At 37.0% G+C, this 20,492-nt stretch overlaps 1 protein-coding gene across 1 annotated transcript in view; it reads right to left on the bottom strand.

The window, feature by feature from the left end:
* Positions 1–463: 463 nt before the first annotated feature.
* The window catches only part of LOC135210267 (uncharacterized), a 21,179-nt gene continuing 1,150 nt past the window's right edge, over positions 464–20,492 (bottom strand). Inside the window, exons 2-19 of the mRNA XM_064243135.1 lie at positions 20,448–20,482; positions 17,651–17,673; positions 13,268–13,443; positions 12,529–12,617; positions 11,360–11,478; positions 10,595–10,630; positions 9,724–9,891; positions 9,213–9,351; positions 8,629–8,801; positions 7,305–7,462; positions 6,745–6,831; positions 6,144–6,192; positions 5,061–5,231; positions 4,181–4,319; positions 2,932–3,104; positions 1,949–2,112; positions 1,187–1,273; positions 464–1,062 (exon numbers count right to left, since the gene is read on the bottom strand). Coding sequence (XP_064099205.1) covers positions 1,027–1,062; positions 1,187–1,273; positions 1,949–2,112; positions 2,932–3,104; positions 4,181–4,319; positions 5,061–5,231; positions 6,144–6,192; positions 6,745–6,831; positions 7,305–7,462; positions 8,629–8,801; positions 9,213–9,351; positions 9,724–9,891; positions 10,595–10,630; positions 11,360–11,478; positions 12,529–12,617; positions 13,268–13,443; positions 17,651–17,673; positions 20,448–20,482 — 2,022 coding nt within the window. The 3' untranslated portion in view covers positions 464–1,026. The remainder of the gene's footprint in view (positions 1,063–1,186; positions 1,274–1,948; positions 2,113–2,931; positions 3,105–4,180; positions 4,320–5,060; positions 5,232–6,143; positions 6,193–6,744; positions 6,832–7,304; positions 7,463–8,628; positions 8,802–9,212; positions 9,352–9,723; positions 9,892–10,594; positions 10,631–11,359; positions 11,479–12,528; positions 12,618–13,267; positions 13,444–17,650; positions 17,674–20,447; positions 20,483–20,492) is intronic.

Below are 20,492 nucleotides of genomic sequence, written 5' to 3' on the forward strand. Positions count from 1 at the left end.
AAAGTCACATAAAACTCAAGGGAAATAGAAAGATTATTAGTTTGAAAAGTCATGGAAAACTCAAGGGAAATATAAAGATTAATTGTTTGAAATAGTCACAGACAACTCGAGTTTAAATAGGAAGATTATTTGTCTGAAAAGTAACAGAAAATCGAGTAAAAATATAAAAATTATTGGTTTGAAATGTCACAGAAAACTGGAGTAAAAATATAAAAATAATTTTGTGTGTGACTGACGTGCCACTTTGCAATCATTGTCTCCGATCCGTGTCAAAGGTTTTTTGAAATTATTAATAGTATATTTTTAGCATTTTAGAAATCCTCCTCCTTCTATGAGACTGTTGTCCTGTTTTTGCTTACTCTGGGAGTAAGCCTACTTTGCTGTTAGGGGGTTGTTAAAGGTCTATGGCAGAGTCTAAAAAGGTCTGAAAAAGGTGTTTTGCGCTGAGTTAAAGATACAGGAATTTTAGGATAGGATATTTATGGTTTATTTATCAGATTGAAAATGTAAAAAAATAAATATTGTGCATGTTCAACAATACAGAAAAGGAATTTCTAATAAAATATAACATTTATTTTAATTTTCGTTGGTGAAACCACTCTATTTGACCGACATAGGCTATATTGAACAAGGGATTGCGATGCATACATTATTGTGTTAAAATTTTCTTCTGTTATTGTATCAAATGATTCATAGTATAAAACACACACACACATTATTTGTAGGCGTCTCCAATCGCACCTTAAAAGTTAAGCGATATTTACAAACAGTAGTTCACAGAGAAGTCCTTCCCAACATCTGATTACCACATTCTTTGCTCAAGTATATTTAATCATAAAAATTGTGTTTGGCGTTTGAGAACTTTTCGAAGAACTGTCGACAGTCTTGATAGAAGCTCGGGTCTTCTTTGCAATCCTCAGAGGACACTGAGCATCCATGGAAAGAAGTCTGTCCGGTGCAGAGAATCAGTGATACGTTAGCCATTGGGACTACCCAGAGGTGTCCGGTGCAGAGATCACTGATACGTTAGCCATTGGCAATGCCCAGAGGCGGTATATAGACCTGTTAGGGAAGTCATTAGGAAATGAATTTTGAATAGCAGTGAATTATCTTAAAAGAGATGTGCAGAATGTCTCAAAAACTCATGTATGCACTTATCATAACTGATAACATGCCTATTACTTACTGTTCTGCCATTAAGCTTCTGTAGACGTCGGAAATTGTTGGTTATCTTGAAACCAGCAGCATTTTCAAGGTTATAGAAATGCGCCATCTGGAAGAGATTTTGATAAATTGAAGCTTCTATACCAAGATTTACAGATAAATGCTTTTCTTATAAGAAAAAATCAACTAGTTTGTCAAGCCAAAATGAACTTATTTGCGAAAACAGGGGATGGTGTAACAAGTTCAGAACAGAGAACTGAATACTACTTGGTCAGCCAACAAAATCAAACGTGAAATTGATATTAGGTTTTTTTTTAGAATGACCTTCTTATAGGTTGTCAAGCCAAGATCTATTGGGCACTTTCAGTGCTTCTTAAGACAGTGAAAAAGGGAGAGTTGGAGTGGATGGACAGCAAGATAAGGAGATCCAGAAAACAGGAGTTGAGGTGTAAGGATCTAAAGATGGCACTGTGAAAAAAACCCTACAGTTGCATTAAGCAATGATAGTCAGATTTATTGGACAGCAAGACTGAAAACAGGTAGATTTGTGATCAAGTAAAGCCCCGCCCACACGGTCGAGTTTTGTCCGGCGAACTGTGTTCGATGCGACGTCACATCGAGCAGAGTTCGTTGAGCAAAGGTCGCACGTGTGGATGGGGCTTAAAAGGCTAACAAGTGGTTGCATCTTGGGAGCCCAGGGACAGAGCAAACACCCTTTGATAATGGGGGAAATACATGACTCAACAGCTATGAAACCAGTGTCTCGAGCGAGAGGGCAACTGACCTGATTCTTCGAGATGGGTATGGGGTTGTTGAAGACCACGAAACCTGCGCTTTCGTCGCACTCGGGCACCGGGGCTGTGATGGAGCCGTCGTAGAAGAAGAATTCCTCCAGGTTGTCTGGGAGGAGGTTGAACAGTGGAAAAGGCCGCAGCTCGGTCTTGGACTCTGTGGTTTACAGTGAAACTGGATTTAGGAAAAAACAGGTTCTCAGGCCGGGCATTGGGGCATTTTCAGTCATTCAACACTTAAGATAGTGAAAAAGGAGTTAGAGTGGTTGGACTGCAAGGTAAAGAGATCCAGAAAAAAAGAGAAATGTAGTACCAAGATCTATAGGAGGAACTGGGATACAACCCCAATTACACATAGCAGTAACACTTAGGTGTTGGACAGCAAAATGGAAGACAGGAATCAGGAATGGAGGTAAAGTTAGAGGCTCAAAAGTGGGTGCAGCTATAGGGACTAAAGGGCGGCTGCAAACACCTTTTTAGTAATGCCTACAGTGTACCACGTGAGGAGGTGTGGTTTGATTTAAAGAGCGGTGTTTGGCTTGGCTGGCTTTGTATATTCAGGATTTCTTCTGGGGGGAAAGAATGAGGTCTGTGTAAATGTGAAGTTGTGATGAATATTGATTTAAAAAATGTGTTTTCAAATAAAAATGTCGAGACTGGATCCTATTCTAGATATACATACTCAAGGTTTGCCTTGTAATTAAATAGTGCAATAGCTTATATCATTGGTCATTTCTGTGTTGAAGAGATGGATCGTGAAAATACAGACCTGGGAGGGAAATTAATTAAAAAAAATATAAGATTTATCCATGATATACAACATATTTCATAATACACATGACCCTCAAATCATCTTCAATCTGTAGACGAAGAGCTTTTAGAAAAGGCGCGAACAAAACTAACTCTTGACTAGGAGAAACAAACCTAGGCTCCTGTAGTAATGTAAAACTCACACATTGAAAACTTTTTAACTTACGTGAGAGGATCACTTGACTTAAGCCACTGATGATGCTGTCCAGTTTGATGTTGTCGTAGAGACTCTCCTCCAAGAGAATGGCTATCTCGTAGATTCCCTGGTGAACACCAAATGCTTCGCCTATGCTTCCTAGAGAAGCGTTATATACAACCATGTGGATTTCTCCCAAGTATCTAAAGAGAGAAGAGGCTGAATTTGATCAACTGATTGCTTTAAATATCTCCAAGAACTGCTTTTTAGTTGTCTGTAAAAGAAAACTGTCTTTTGTTTGTTTGTATGGTACGTTGCATGGAACCAGTGGTTATTCAGCAACGGGACCAACGGCTTTACATGACTTCCGAACCACTTCGAGAGTGAACATCTATCACCAGAAATAATACACATCTCTCACACCTCAATGGAATGCCCGAGAATCGAACTCGCGGCCACCGAGGTGGTAGGTCAAGACCATACCGATCACGCCACTGAGGCAGTAAAATACAACTGTTGAGATGACTATTTGTCTGTCTGTCTGCACTTTTTCTGTCTGCCCTCGCATCTGAAAAACTGCTGAGGCTAGAGGGGTGCAAACTGGTATGTCATGCTAAAATCTATGGTCAAATAGAGCCTTCTTTCATCAACAAAAATTAAAATCAATACGCTTTATTTTATAAGAAACCAACGTTCTGTACTGTTTAATGTGCACGTTATTTTTTACATTTTCATTGTGGTAAATAAATCATAAGTACCCCGTCCTAAAATTCCTGTATCTTTAACTCAGTGCGAAACACCTTTTCCAGACCTTATTAGGCTCTTTCATAGAACCTTTCCTACCCCCAAAAAAGAACAAGAACAACAACAACAAAGTAGTTCATAGGCTTTCTCCCTGAGTAAGCGAAAAGTGGGCGGAGTTAAAGAACATTTAGTAATGCCCGCAGTGCTCTAAGTGAGGTGCACTGTCGGCACTATACTTTCCTACGGGGGAGGGGGAAGCCTGGTTACAGAAAGGAAAAAAAACAGCATCTCAGTGGCGTGGTTGGTATGGTGTTGGTGTGCCACCTCGGTTGGCCCCGAGTTCGATTCTCGGGCATTCCACTGAGGTGTAAGAGCTGTGTATTATTTCTGGTGATAGAAGTTCACTCTCGACGTGGTTCGGAAGTCATGTAAAGCCGTTGATCCCGTTGCTGAATAACCGCTACTGCTTCCATGGAACGTAAATACACCGTACAAACAAAACAAAACAAAGGGCAAATATTCGCAAAAAAATCACCTTTGTCTGTCGATGGTGTGTTCTGAGCCAGAGGTGTTATTGTCACCCCAATGAAAATGGTATTGCACCACTACATAGGGAGTCCGGAAAGGCCCACCCTCGATTGTCGCTGCGCCGTCCATCGTGGGTATGATGACGGCTTTGTAAGGAGAGGAAAAGCGGGAATCAGACCATATGATGATATGAAACATTTGAGAAACAAAGACACGCCAGTCCTCTGACAGCTGGATTCCTAGGACACTACTATCTACTATAGTAGATTCGCATCACCCGTCCATCTGATGTCTAGGCCCGTCCCTTATGACGCTCCTGATTGGCTGTTGCTAAGCCAGTAAATAGAGTTCACCTCAGGAGAGGTGGTAGGAACGTATATCCTGCCTGTGTGAACTCTCGAGAGAGACTGAGGAGAGTTTCCAGCCCTGTGATTGGCTTATCAACAGCCAATCAGGAGCATCGTAAGGGACTGCCCTAGCCATCAGATGCACGGTTGATGTGAATGTACTATAGTACCTACTGTTGCAGTGTCTAGCAAAACTTTTGTGCCTTTTTTTTCTTTGGTTAGTAGCTGGGTTAGTTTACTTAATGTTTTGTCTTGCCATTTCAAAATCTTCAGCTGAACTCTCTCTCTCTCTCTCTCTCTCTCTCAGTGGAACTTTTAACGGTTTATATAGATCCCATTAGCATTGATACGTGTATATAATCCTATCTCTCTCTCTCTCTCTCTCTGCGTAAATGTTATAATTTTCAACAGTTACTCGTTAGCCTTGATAGTCGTATAATTCTCTCTCTCTCTCAGTGGAAGCTTTTAACATTTTATATAGATGTCATTAGCATTGATACGTGTATATAATTCTCTCCTCTCTCTTCTCTCCGCCATTACCTCCATTGTCGGTATTCTGCAGCGTCAGCCGTCTGGGGATCTGATCGAAGTTCCTCAGGAAGAGACGATTCCAAGTGACGCTGATCCTGGCGGACACCGTGTCAATGTTGATAGGACTCTGCTTCTGTCCTCCGCAGGAGACACTGATTCTCGATGCCCAGACGTCTTGTCCTATGGGTTAAGAAGAGAACAATATATATATATATATATATATATATATATATATATATATATATATATATATATAATTAGGAGATATTCTTCGCTTTTTACTAAATGCGGTGTAATCGTTATAACCACATTCTCTGCTTGACTATATTCTCGAAGTTTGAAGACATTTTGTTATTACAATTACGCGCGCGCGCACACTCATCCACAAACAGGCAGGCACACACACACACACACACACACACACATATATATATATATATATATATATATATATATATATATATATATACATATATATACACACATATGGAGGTGTTTAGCACATATGCTTGATATTGTTAAACGCACATGTATTTAAACTATATATTTTTATTATCTACTTTTTTTTAAGACATTGTAGTTTAACTTCTTGTATAGACTTCACTCTACTGTATTTTATGCGAAATAGGCCCTTTATTATTATTATTATTATTATTATTTTATTATTATTATTATTATTATTATTATTATTATATATTGTGTGTGTATGTATTTATATACATATACTATATCATATATATGTATATACTTTATATGCATATATAGTATATAATTTATAAAAAAAAATTTATTTAAACCTTTTTTTTTGAATTTTTAAAAAATTTATTATATATATATATATATATTATATATATATATATATAAGATCATGCAAAAACCTCATATTTATTCTATATATAGATATAGTATATTAGTAATATAAGATCATGCAAAAACCTCATATTTATTTATTTATATATAATGACTGACTCCTCTCACAGCCTAAGATTGTAACATAATCCCGTGTAAAGTTCAGCAAAATATAAAATATATTCTCAACAGTTTAAGAAAACATCCTTTTCTCCTCATTTTCGTTCATTCGTTAGTACTCACCGTCAGGCCCACTGTGACTCCAAGAGGGGGTCAGCTGTCCCGCAGAAACCTGGGAGATCGGTGGAGAAATCAGAGATTAGGTATTGAATTAGGCGCGTAACTGTGAAATCCTAAGCATACCGCTCACCAAACATAAGAAGAACGTATTAGATCAATTGGCCTTCAACAACTTTAAGAAGAAAATGAAAATATTGTTGGAAAATTCTTATTTAAAGAAGAACATAATGAAATAAGAAGAGAGACCTTAAAGTAGATGTGGAAAAAAAAGAGAAAAAAAGAGTGAAAGAGCTTAACAATTAAATATAACTTACGATTAAGTGGCGCCGTTGTAAAGGCATTGCCTCGACCCATAATCAACCAACCAACCAACACAAATTTTAACACGTAACTTGCTCGTGAGAGCGCGCGAACACACATAGACGCACGCACACACACACACACACACGTAAAGCATCATAACTGGCAGAAATACTGTACTGTCATCTGTATTTTGTATCTTGACAGATACTCCAGCTACGGGCTGCTCCAGGAGCAAGAGCCCGTGCCAGCACAAGGCTGGCTTAATCTTATTAAACAGCAACAAATACTGTCATAATCTTACCGTGCGTCCATTCAGAGGCTGGATGGGGCGAACGTTCTTGGTGATCGTGAGTCCATCGGCGTCCTCGAGGAAACGGAATTCATCCAACTGTGGAGAATGGTGGTTGTATAATGACTGTGGACTGGACCGACAATGAGTAGTACACATTGTTGAACCATTACCTTATAACCCTCTCTCCCCTCCCTACCCCTACCCACCCACCCACCCACCAACCAAGTGTGAAGTTTATGTGTGTTAGGCTCTTTCTCTCCTCTACTCACCCACCAACCAAGAGTGAATGTTATGATTGAGGGCGAGAGTTTTCAGACATTGCAGGATTTGATTATATGTTTAAAAAGCCACAGGGAAAAAAGGCACATTGATTAACAGTGGCCGGTAATAAAGCCTCAAATTCACAGTATTCTTTGTGTGGGGTCATTATCTTTAATGATATTTGCAGTCTATCACTTTTCTTTTTTTTACGGTAATTTCCAACGGTCTTGAACTAAACACGCCTTTGCAAATGTGGCTATACATACCGGGCTTAAACCCTTTTTGTCCACGTGACTTATTTTACCTACCTGTCGGGAAGAGATGGTGATCGTGTTCTTGAAGATGGTCCAGATGATTCCTTCCTCGCAAGAAGGGAAGGAAGTGGAGCCGATGTATCGGTAGAACTCGTTCAAGTTTGCTGGTAACAGGTTACTGAGCGGGAACGGAATGATGTCTGTCGATATGCCTGTTGGGAGAACACAATGGAGCTGTTTCAAAGGCCAATCCCGCCCTACTACTACTACTACTACTACTACTACTACTACTACTACTACTACTACTACTACTACTACTACGTGATAAGAATTTGTTAATTTTTTTCATTCACAGGTTCTTTTTTATTATCTTCACGGTAATCCCCTTGGGGTCACTAAGTAGAAAAGATTAATGTGACTTTCTTTTGACTTTTTATTTGTGTGATTTTTTACCTGGATTCTTATAACCTACTGATCACTTTTTTTTTTTTTAAACAGATGCATTTTGGATACGATTGGCGCTACAGAGCCTAGACCCATTTGCCGTCTGAAATAATTCATCATTTGTGTCTTCCACCTGGATCTTAGGCCTCTCAGTGACAAACTTATCGAAAGTGTGAAGAAATCGAGGAGTTAAGAAGGCGCTCAGGTTAAAACAAGTATGTAAAGAATTGGGTAGAAAAAGTCTCGTTATTAACCCGTTATGCATCCACTTCCTTCGAGGTGCTAGTACTAAAGATGGCGGAAGCTCATTGGGACGCCGTGTTTAGTACTATATACCCCCTCGGAGATCAAAGTATTATATACACCCATTTCTATATCGTGTGGTCGACAAACTATATTAATAAATAATACCTTTGATCCCCGAGGGGCTAGTACTAAACAAGGCATCCCGTTGAGCTTCCGCCAAGTTTAGTACTATAGAGCCTCGGAGGTGACGCTTGGATAACAAGACAATGTAGCACCCTTCGATCTTAGGTTTCTCAGTGACAAACTTATACAAGGTGAGAAGAAATCGAGTTATTAAAATTATACAAAGCATCGTCGTTACTCTTATGATAACCCTGTTGTTTAATGCAGTTTTATATATCTATTATTTATTTTTTTTCTTTTTAATAAATGAGATATCTCCCCTCTCTGTATTTCCATTTACCTTCTCTTACTTCTTCCTAATGAACACCGTAATATTCTTTGGAAGTTTGAATCTCAAGTCAGTGGCCCTTTTGGTGGGCTTGTTCCATATGAATAGGTTTAATCTTCTGAATAATAATAATAATAATGATAATAATAATAATAATAATTAATAATAATAATAATAATAATAATAATAATAATAATGATGATGATGGTCAAATTACAGATCTGTGAGCACATTTACCTGTTCTTACGATGTTCCTCAGTCCCAAAATAACGGGGTCGAGGAAGAGGTTGTCCCTCGCAGATATATCCAAGAAGATGCTGAAGATGGCGACACCGTCGGTTTTGTTCAGAGCTAGCTGATACCTGCCGTATTTGCTGTTGTAGTGCACCAGCTGTATTTCTGCTGCGTAACTGCACTAGACAAATGCAAATTGGAGCTCGTCAATTAATAAAGGAAGGAGTACAGTACAAATTAGGCCGATAAGTTTTGAAAGGTTTAACTGGAGGAAAACCTCAGAGCAGTTGTACTTTGAAACAATTGTTAGAAGAAGGTGGAAAGTAAGATGGAAGAGAGGATATGAATGGAAGTACATTTAACAGAATGCAGAGAGATTGCAGCTAGGGCCCAAAGGTTAGTGCAAAGTACCTTAAAGTGCACTGCATGAGGTGCACTATCCTGCCTATAGGGATCAGTTAACAACGTTTTATTAATTATGAATCGCATGTACGCTCATTGGTACATTGTCAGTAGTTTTTCAGTCACTACATATAGTCATGACATCACAGGCTACTCTGCAAGAGAAGTTTATTGGTAGGACCCACCTTCGCCCGTTGACAGCGTGTTCTGAGCCAGCGTAGTCTGTTGGTCCCCAGTGGAAGATGATCCCTTCCAGAAGGTATTTTTGATTGAGGGGGAGATTTCCTCCCATCACATACGGTTGGTGCCTTGTCTTCAGAATTACTGCAGTGAAAAAACAAATCGGAAATACAAAAGCATATAATGTCATTTAGGCTATGTATGACATGTAGAAAAGTCCACTTGACTAACGCTGATTTTGTACGTCTAACTTGTACGAAAATGTTGAATGCTTAATGAACTGGTAAGGATAAGTCCACACTACAGTAAACATAATGCAAACACGCATCAGTACCTTGTAGCATATGGGACTAGGTTGAGGCCAACGGCTGAAGTGTAGAACGAATGTTTGGCCAGTGCTGGATAATCTTATGAATCATTCACTGGTTAGGACATGTTAACAAGTTAATGACATGTTTCACTGCAGTGTGAACGCTCCCTAGGAGGGTGAGATTGAACTTAGCCTTTGATAATTACCAAATTTCCCATTGTTGCTAAGCCCCATGGATGACGGAATCTCGCTGTAACCATGGAGGCCCAGAAGCTTCCAGGGGAACTCTCCCAGTGCCCTGGAAGTGTCGATGTCAACGGGAGACTGGTTCTTACCTCCGCAGAAAGGGAAGGTTTCTGACCATCGACTTGGTCCTGGTGATAATGCCACGATTGTCATGAAACGTTATCTTCAAGTTCTTGTCCTGATCATTTTGATAACTTTGGGTGTATGGGCTATACAGGTAAAAGCTTTATGGGTAATCTTAAAGAGCATATTGACTTACAAAATCATGTATTAACTTTGAGTGTATAGGCTAAACAGGTAAAAGCTTTATGGGTAATCTTAAAGAGCATATTGACTTACAAAATCATGTATTAACTTTGAGTGTATAGGCTACACAGGTAAAAGCTTTATGGGTAATCTTAAAGAGCATATTGACTTACAAAATCATGTATTAACTTTGGGTATATAGGCTTTACAAGTAAAAGCTTTATGGGTAATCTTAAAGAGCATATTGGCTTACAAAATCATGTATTAACTTTGAGTGTATAGGCTATACACATAAAAGCTTTATGGGTGAACTTAAAGAGCATATTGGCTTGCAAAATCAGGTATTAACTTTGAGGTATAGGCTATACAAGTAAAAGCTTTACAGGCGATCTTAAAGAGCATATTGGCTTACAAAATCATGTAATAACTTTGAGGTATAGGGTATACAAGCAAAAGCTTTATGGGCAATCTTAAAGAGCATATTGGTTTACAAAATCATGTATTGTCAGCAATATCTTAACCAATAGATGAGTGTCTAAAGATAATGTCTAAATTTTAAAATTAAAGATGAAGCAAACGGCTCACCTTTCCTTCCATAGTAAGACCAGTTTGAGCCAGACACTGAAAAAAAGAAATTTAGCTTGGTTCAAAAAAATATTAAAGAAATGTAGGTTGGACATTAGTTATGTATCAGATCTCAAATGAGAACAAGATCTATTTATCAACTTATTTATATTTGTTAGTGATATATATATTGCCTTTGCTTCAGGGGCGTAAGTTCACCTTTAGTTAACCCTACTAATGATATTTATGAACTTGTATATTATAAGGTTATTTTCAAAGTTTGCCCATCATTAAATACTTTAAAGTACACTGACCATCATTTCTGCTGTATTAAATATTTTATTCATCATAAAACTGATGCTGTGTCCTTAAAAGGGTTTCAGTTTTGACAGGGAAATAATTATTTTGATAATTTAAGCGAACCTTAATGTTACTGGCTAGATTTTGATACAACCCTTTTGCATTGTGCCCCTTTGGCATTTAACTTAAAATGTTTGGAATTTTCTACTGTACTGGAGACTTGAACGATATTATTATTATTATTATTATTGTTATTATTATTATTATTATTATTATTATTATTATTATTATTATTCAGAAGATGAAACCTGTTCATATGGAACAACCCCACCACAAAGGGGTCACTGACTTGAAATTCAAGCTTCCAAAGAATATTATGATGCTCATTAGGAATAAGTAAGAAGAGGTAAAGGGAAACAGAAAGAAGAGATATAATAAAATTCAAGCATATATAAGTAGCCTCAAGGAAACGTCAGTGGTCTCCACCTGGATAAGAAGAGGAAACTGTGCACTTGAAGTGGCTCTTCGTGACGCGAGTTCTGTAAACAATGTAGATGCTGTCCTGCGCTGTGATCGGCCCAATCTGCTTGGTCCCTCCGCAGAACCTGAGAAATATATAAGCACAATTTTCGTAACATATGTTAGCATCATTACTCGGAGTGGTGGTGGCGTTGGTATATGTTGATTTACAGAAGTGCGTCTAAAACCAGACTAAGAGTATGTAGAGGTTTTGATGACGAAACTGAAAGGTGGCCTCACTGGTGTGTTGGGTTTCTTTAGGCTTAAATCAGTAATTGCTCAAAAAGTTAAGCATATCTTAGTTTTACCAGACCACTGAGCTGATTAACAGCTCTCCTAGGGCTGGCCCGAAGGATTAGATATATTTTTACGTGACTAGGAACCAATTGGTTACCTTTGCTAGCAACGGGACCTACAGCTATTGTGGGATCCGAACCACATTGTATCGAGAAATGAATTTCAATCACCAGAAACATATTCCTCTGGTTCCGCGTTGGCCGAGCCGAGAATCGAACTTCGGACCACCGGAATGGTAGCCAAGTGCGCAATACACTCGGCCAATGTAGAACTAGTATTTGCTCAGGATCAACTTAATTCGAAGTAGTTATATTTAAATTTGACTTACGAATATTTCTTTCTAGTACCATAACGATCTGAAAGAGAAGCTGTAGTAAACACGGAATTAGATACAGCACAGAATGCATAGAAAAGTTTGCAACTCTTCCCTTCTAACGTTAAGCAGTTGTCAGCCACAAGTGTGCGAAAGCACGAATCCTTATTTGATTAAAAGTTGAGTCCGTTTGGAGATGCTGGAATTCATTCCATATAATTTTACTTTCTAAGAACTAGTCTATGCCTTTCAGCTATATTGCATTTTGCTTAATATTCTTCCGTGTAGTCTAATTTTACTTTATTTTTTCCCTCCTTCATTTTTCCTGAATGTTTGTTTTACCTGTTCGAACCTTATTTGATTAGGTAATGAGTTTTGTGATGCTGGAATATATTTTACATAATTTTAATTTAAAAGAACTATTCTATACCTTGCAGCTATATTGCATTTTGCTTAATATCCTTCCGTGTAGTCTATTTTTATTTTATTTTTTTCCTCAGTCATGTTTCCTCTATGATTTGTTTACCTGTTCGAACCGATTGTGAGCGACGCAGAATGGCAGTTATTTCCTGGAAACTCGGTTTCGCAGCCCATTGTGATTATCGTCCTTGGCGCCTGAAAATAAATAAAAAATAAAAATATAAAAGAAATTTCCAATGTCATATACAGATATCAATAATAAAAAACACATTACTCTCGCAAGTGTTAGATCATGATATGCATTTTATGATTAATTATTATTCCTTCGCGCGTGAGGCGTATTAGTCAGGAAGGTTTTTATCGTACGTTCGTATGTGCATTCGAACACTGTGAATGTGGAATCATGAACTACTTACGTGTACTCAAGAGCTCTCTCTCTCTCTCTCTCTCTCTCTCTCTCTCTCTCTCTCTCTCTCTCTCTCTCTCTCTATCCATGCATAAATCAGCACCTTTCATGTGTATTTATTCATTTCATTTCGCTGTTTTCTTCTGTGTAGGTCTATCGAAGAGAAATAATCACTCAGCCTACTGTTCTGACCTTGAGAAAAAATAACAAAGATTCATTTGAGAGAGAGAGAAAGATATTCACGTGAACAATCAATATCAATCAAATAAGAAAACTCGTAAACCATTAACCTAGACCTAGACCTACCCGCACAATCCAGGTCAGGTCTTCTCCATAGGGTAACAAAGATTTACGAGAGAGAGAGATTTTGAATACTAGTTCCCTTGAAGATATTCACGTAAACACCTCGTAAACCATCACCCTACTCTACTAGACCTACCCGCACAATCCAGGTCCTCTCCACAGGGTTCCTGCTCGGGAAAAACAGTCTCTCCGACTCGAACATCTTTGTGGTGAGCGGTTCCAGTTTGACGACGTCAATCGGGACTCCTCCAAACACCCCCTGGGTTTCCCGGGATCCGGCCAAAAGGTTGTTCGCTGCAGTTACCTCTGCTGCTGCTGGTTAGAGGCGGCCATTAGTTCTCCATGAGATGATTCAGCCTAAAGTCTAAAAAACAAATAAAACATCTAACGAGGCACAGCTTTGATAGCCTTGACGTTGTCGATCAAGGCCACGGAAAGTTATTTCGTAAACCAGTGGAAATACGAAATGTTTCCTTCGAGTAATCTTTTGAGTTACTGGTTTTACAGAGCGTCAGTTATTTCCCCATGTACTCTTACTCATTTCGTTTCTCATGATCAAAATTCAGAGGCTGAAACCGAATAAATTAGCTAACAGCCATAATAATTGTGCTCGGCTGATTTTGAGCTTATGCCGTTAACGGAAATATACACTTTCTGAAGCTATAGGCTATAGTACTAATGCTGTTCTTTTATGATAATCGTCTGATAAAGATATCTCTCTCTCTCTCTCTCTCTCATTGAATTCTAAGCAACTGATACTATATCCTCGGGACTTTAACTAATTTTGTGTCCTTATTCGTTCTAGACAAAACAGTTTTGTGTCCTAATTCGTCCTAGTTACAACGGTTTTGTGTCCAAAGTCGTCCTACATTAGACAGTTTTGTGTCCAAAGTCGTCCTACATTAGACAGTTTTGTCTCCTAATTCGTCGTAGTTAAAACAATTTTGTGTCCTAATTCGTCCTAGACAAAACAGTTTTGTGTACTAGTTGTAGTTAAAACAGTGACTACGGCAGAGGCTACAAAACCTTCTCTGGGTTTTGAGAAATATAAAAGAATCTTAACACCAGTAAAGCACTCCTTCGGCCTCTGTGTGAGAAAACTGCTTATCATCGAAGCCATTTTAGAGCCAGGAAGACAAATGGTAAAGTATATTGCAGTTCTTGGCTTGATGGAGGAGAATTTGTCTTGTCTTGTGATATATTTTATCATCTTTTTTTATTATAATTTTCCACCGGTTGACTCTCGTGGCCTTTGTTACCAGTTGCTTGGTGATTTACATACGTTGACTTTATTATCGTCTGCTGATATTGTTCGAAAGGGGATTTCTAGGCTTTTATAGAAAAGGATACAGAATAGATGCTAAAAGCCAATCGCTGGGACCCACGAGGTCATTCAGCGCTGAGAGACAACTTGACAGTAAGAGGTTTGAAAGGTGTAACAGGAGGAAAACCTCGAAGCAGTTGCACTATGGAACAATTATTGTTAGGAGAGAGTGGAAAGTAAGAAAGAGAGAGCATATGAACGTGTCCCCCCCCCCCCCACCCAGTATTTCTTCTTAATGTGCAGGATGTTTGTTCCACTTCTCCTGAGGGACACGTCTTTCAAACGTATACCTCAGGAGAGGTGGTAACATACATCCTGCCTATGTGAACTCTCGAGAGAGACTGAGAAGAGTTTCCAGCACTGTGATTGGCTTATCAACAGCCAATCAGGAGCGTCGTAAGGGACGAGCCTAGACATCAAATGCACGGTTGATGTGATTCTACTATAGCCACGTCATAATACCTCCTATTATAGGAGAGCTGTTAATCAGCTGAGTGGTCTGGTTAAACTAAGATATACATTTTTTTGTCACTAGAAAGTCGTTGCAGTCCTCGTATAATGTTCCAGCCCATGAATAAATCGTGTCAGTGTTGGCAACGATGAGGCCACACGCGTTTTGCAGAATGCATTGCAAGCATATGATCATGCACGCGACCCGCGGTGAAAGGGGAAATTTTGGAAAGCAAGCTACATGAAGGAAGTGAAAGGAAAAGGCTCAACAAGGCGTGATCCGACCTCCAGCTTACTCTGGTCGCGTGCCAGATTCCCTCCCCCCGGCGTAAGTTGTAAGCGCCTCAGTAGCGTGATCGGTATGGTCTTGGCCTGCCACCTCGGTGGCCGCGAGTCCGATTCTCGGGCATTCTACTGAGGGGGTTACAAATGTGTATTTATGGTGATAGAGGTTCACTCTGGAAGTGGTTCGGAAGTCACGTAAAGCCGTTGGTTCCGTTGCTGAATAACCACTGGTTCCATGCAACGTAAAAACACCAAACAAACAAACAAACAAACCTAAGTTGTAAACATTATATTTCTAACTTAACGTGTAAATTAAAACGTGCTAAGATCTACGGTCGTGAATCATAAGTATCTTATCCTAAAAAAATTCCTTATTTTTAGGTTCTTCCATAGACCTTTCCTAGCCCCCTTCAGCAGCAACAACAAAGCAGTTTGTAGGCTTACTCCCCGAGTAAGCGAGAGGGCTTATATAGTAAGTGGTGCAGTATTTGGTGGAAGAAGGAACACATTGTTGTTTTAGATTGATTTGGATTTATGCCAGCACGGGCTCTTGCTCATAGAGAACCCCGCAAAGGGGGGACACTTTAAACAACCTTTAGCAACGCCTACAGCGCACCACGTGAGGCGTACTGGCGGGCCCTAGGTTGGTTGCTTGGTTAGCCCTGCCATCCTACTGGGACAACGAAGAAGATGGCGCTCTTCTCTTGTTTAACGCCAGAGCTGGAATTTCTCCTTCAAAGTTTAAGGACATTCGACCAATTCCCTCAAATCAAGGTTGATGGCGAGGAAAAGCTGGATTATTTTTTTCTTTTTTATATATATATCCTTATGGAATTCTGCCTCACATTCTCCTCTCACATCGCTCGGCAATTTTAAGAACGTCAGGAGCAGCGAACCGATTCTTCGAATGCGCAATTATACTCTAGTCTTAGTCGCAAACGACACTACGCTCTCTCAGCTGGCAGTGTCATGGAGCCTCCTCCTCCTCCTCCTCACCTCCGGATTGCATTTTTATGGCGGTGCAGGAAGCCCGTCGTTCTTCTAAAAGGAAACAAAAAAAAAACAATAAAAAAAAGGGGGGGGAAATAAAAAAACCTTTTAAAAGACACCGACGGGTATTCAGCGCATTTATGTAATCTCTCAGAATGCGACATCTTATTTGTGTTTTGGGGGACGAATAAAATTTGAATAGCTCTTTTGAGATGAGTGTTCTGAATCTTTCTTCGTTATTTATTTATTTATTTTCTTGGAGTCCTTGTAACAGAAGGCTTTAAAATTTGGTGGCATATATATATATATATATATATATATATATATATATTATATAATATATATATATATATATGTATATATATATATATACACATATATATATCATATATATATATATATATATATATATATATATATATATATATATATATATGTGTATGTGTGTGTGTGTACAAATTTAAGAAGTTAAGAGGGCATTGTGGCTATTACAATTTCACACGTACCTTGTAAAAAATGACCAGTAGATTCTATATATATATATATATTTATATATATATATATATATATATATATATATATTTAATTTGGGCACTTGATAATAATAATTCAATCTGAGAAAAAATATTCAACTGTTAAGCCAAATTTGCAAAAAAAAATAAAATAAAAAAAAATTTGAAGATAATCTCACGAGCGGTGCACTGTAGGCATTATTTAATGTTAACTTTGCAGCGTCCCTTCGGCCCCTAGCTGCAACTCCTTTCATTCATTTTACTGTACCTCCGTTCATATTCTCTTTCTTCCAACTTACTTTTCACTCTCCCTCCTGACAGTTATTTCATATTGCAAAACTGCTTTGAGGTTTTCCTCCTTTTACACCTTTCAAACATTTTTATGGTCAATTTTAATTTCAGCGCTGAATGACCTCATAGGTCGCAGTGCTTGGCCTTTGGCCTAAACTGTATATTCTATTATATTTCTTCATTGATATAAATCGATAGTGCTTGTTTCCAATTGCCTGCAAGCGAAGATAATATCAGAGGCCATTAGAGCCTATACATAGCTACCACCAAATAATTAGACAAGATTAAAGTAAAAAGAAATATTAATTTATTATCATAGAATGATAACTGAACTTAATTTTAATTCATTATCTTAGAATAAGAAGCGAACTTAATTTTTATTTATTATCGTAGAATAATAACTAAAATTAAATTTTGATGTTAGAAATCTCGCTATTTTTATCGTGCCTTGAAAAACATATTACAAGATTTTTATATTTTTTCTTATTATTTTCATAGAATAATAACTGAACTGTATTTTAATTTTTTATCACATAATAATAACTGAACTTGATTTTGATGTTAGAAATCTCGCAATTTTTTACGTGCCTTGAAGGACAAATTAAAATATTTAAATTTTTTTTTCTTAGTAAGTTAAAGATGAATAAATTCGAACTTAAATATTTACCTCGGAACGATAGTGGATGAAATCTGTTACGAAAGAAAAGAAATATAGATTAATTAATAACTTCTCATTATAATAACTGAAAGGAAGAGAATTTTAGATTCTCATTCATGTTTCATGAAAGTGATGTTACACTTGAAGAAATAAATTATAATTACTTTCAAAAAATGTAAATTACAACCATAATTACTCTTGGAAATAGCAATTACATTATAATTACTTAGCAGATTCAATTACAATTACAGTTATAAATACAAGGCACAGGAAACAGTGTATTGAAGAGGACAATTACATTTGGAAATAACAATTACATTACAATTACTTAACACATTCAGTTACAGTTATAATTACAAGGTACAGGAAACAGTGTATTGAGGAGGACAATTACATTTGGAAATAGCAGTTACAATTAAATTACAAATTGCATCATCCTATAATTAATTCAATTACAATTACTTACTGTAATTTCATTTTCAATTACAGTTACGCGACATTCTGTGTTTAATTACATTTCAGTTTCATTTTCAGTTACAATTACATGAAATTCTGTAATTGATTTCATTTCAATTTCATTTACAGTTACAATTACAATTACCCGAAATTCTGTAATTAATTACGTTTCTATTTCATTTTCAGTTAGAATTACACGAAATTCTGTAATTAATTACATGTTCATTTCATTTGCAATTACACTTACATGACATTCAGTTATTAATTACATTTCAATTTCATTGTCAGTTACAATTACAATTACCTACATGAAATTCTGTAATTAATTAAATTTCCATTTCATTTAAAGTTACAATTAGTTACATGAAAATCTGTAATTAATTACATTTCAATATCAGTTTCAGTTACAGTTACATGGAAGTTTGAAATTAATTACATTTAAATTTCAGTTACAATTACAGTTACATGAAATTCTGTAATTAATTACATTTCCATTTCATTTTCAGTTATAATGACATGAATTTGTAATTAATTATGTTTCCATTTCATTTTCAATTAAAATTACGTGGAATTCTGTAATTATTACATTTCATTTTCAGTTACAATTATAGTTACATGAAATTCTGTAATTAACTACATTTATAAATTATCATAAATAACAGAATCGAAATATATCTGTGCGTGTACGCACTAGGAATCTATTTAAAGTGCACCTAGATTAATCACTTAGATTAGTCATTATGTTAATCAGTGTATTAAGTGCACATATATTGATCATAATTATATGAATCCATATACATATGTATAAATAAATCAGGTAGCCTATAATCAATCTGTTACCTTTTATCTTACCAATAACTGCAGTTATATATAAGTTAGTATATGGGTCAATGAATCAGCATAAAAATTAATAATTTTTATCACTTCATATATGAATTTTTATCGGTTAAAATATGATTTTTATCATGTTAATCTTTATTTTATGCAATTATCAGAGTACATTAGTATTTTCTGTAGCATATGTATCTTAATGAGTTGAAGTGAAAAACTGTATCAGTATATATCACGTGATCACTATTATTTACGAATATCATCATATGCATATGTCTCATATCTTATTGCTTGAATCTGTATTTGTGTGCACCATGAATTTTTTTTACTTATAAGTATTTTCTATATATCTATAGTGTCTGTATCACACTCCTATAAGTCAAATGCAAGTCAAGCTTGAGTAATATTCAGTGGTTGGTTTTGTAGCCGACCGAGCTTTATGTAAGTGTTACATAATAAAAATATGGAATGTTATTCCATATAAATATAAAAAACTAAAACTATGATTAATGTAAACCAGATTGCTTGCAGGAATGTGATCAGACCAGAGACGATAAAGTATGCTAAGATGACGTATACAATAAAGTAGGCTAAGATGACGTGCCGTCACCTGTGGTCCTTCATTTGTTTTGAAAACATTAGTCCAAGCTTCCTTTTTGAGACAACTACCGCGACCTATAATTCAAACGGCCTACGTGATTTGTAATCTGTGTCATCTGTATGTATGTTCATATGTTCGAGCTACTGTCTGCTTCCTTTATGATTTGTAACCGAGCTAGTAGTCAGAGTTGAATTAGCCATCATCATTGGCAGAAGCGATCAAGCCATCGTCATTAGAAGACCTGTACATCTTTATCTAAGCTTCATCATGTAGATTTGAATTAGCCTTCATCATTGGCAGACCTGTACAAATTTCCTCTGATCTTTATCATGTAATCTCAGAGAATAGAACTATTTTTTATACTTCGTGTTTTCTACTAGAAACCTCACATCAGAAAGAAGATATCATCATGAGTTGAAATATCTCCGTCGTCATAACGAAAGAAGATACTTACTTCGTAAGTTATCATCAAACCCCAAGACACTCCAATGAGTATGGAAGTGCATAACCAACCGACTTAGCGTAAGATTATCGCAAGTCTAACATACCCTCATAGGGCGCCTTATTATACAAGGCAACAGTTTGGAAGCTTGGACTAATGTTCTCAAAACAAATGAAGGACCACAGGTGACGGCACGTCATCTTAGCCTACTTTATTGTATACGTCATCTTAGCATACTTTATCGTCTCTGGTCTGATCACATTCCTGCAAGCAATCTGGTTTACATTAATCATAGTTTTAGTTTTAATATATATATGGAATAAATTCCATATTTTTATTATGTAACACTTACACATTTCAGTCAGCTTACAATTAATCCAACCCTGGGTGGATTGTAAGAAGAATACAGGGAGTACTAAAGAAAATATATCTATCGAATCGTGTAGTGCAAAAATGGACAGAATATGATCACATACCTGGCTATGGGCGAGGAGATCCCGTCTCTGGTGCACTGTCAAAAG

Source organism: Macrobrachium nipponense, chromosome 39 (genome assembly GCF_015104395.2).
Source record: "Macrobrachium nipponense isolate FS-2020 chromosome 39, ASM1510439v2, whole genome shotgun sequence".
NCBI classification, from domain to species: domain Eukaryota; kingdom Metazoa; phylum Arthropoda; class Malacostraca; order Decapoda; family Palaemonidae; genus Macrobrachium; species Macrobrachium nipponense.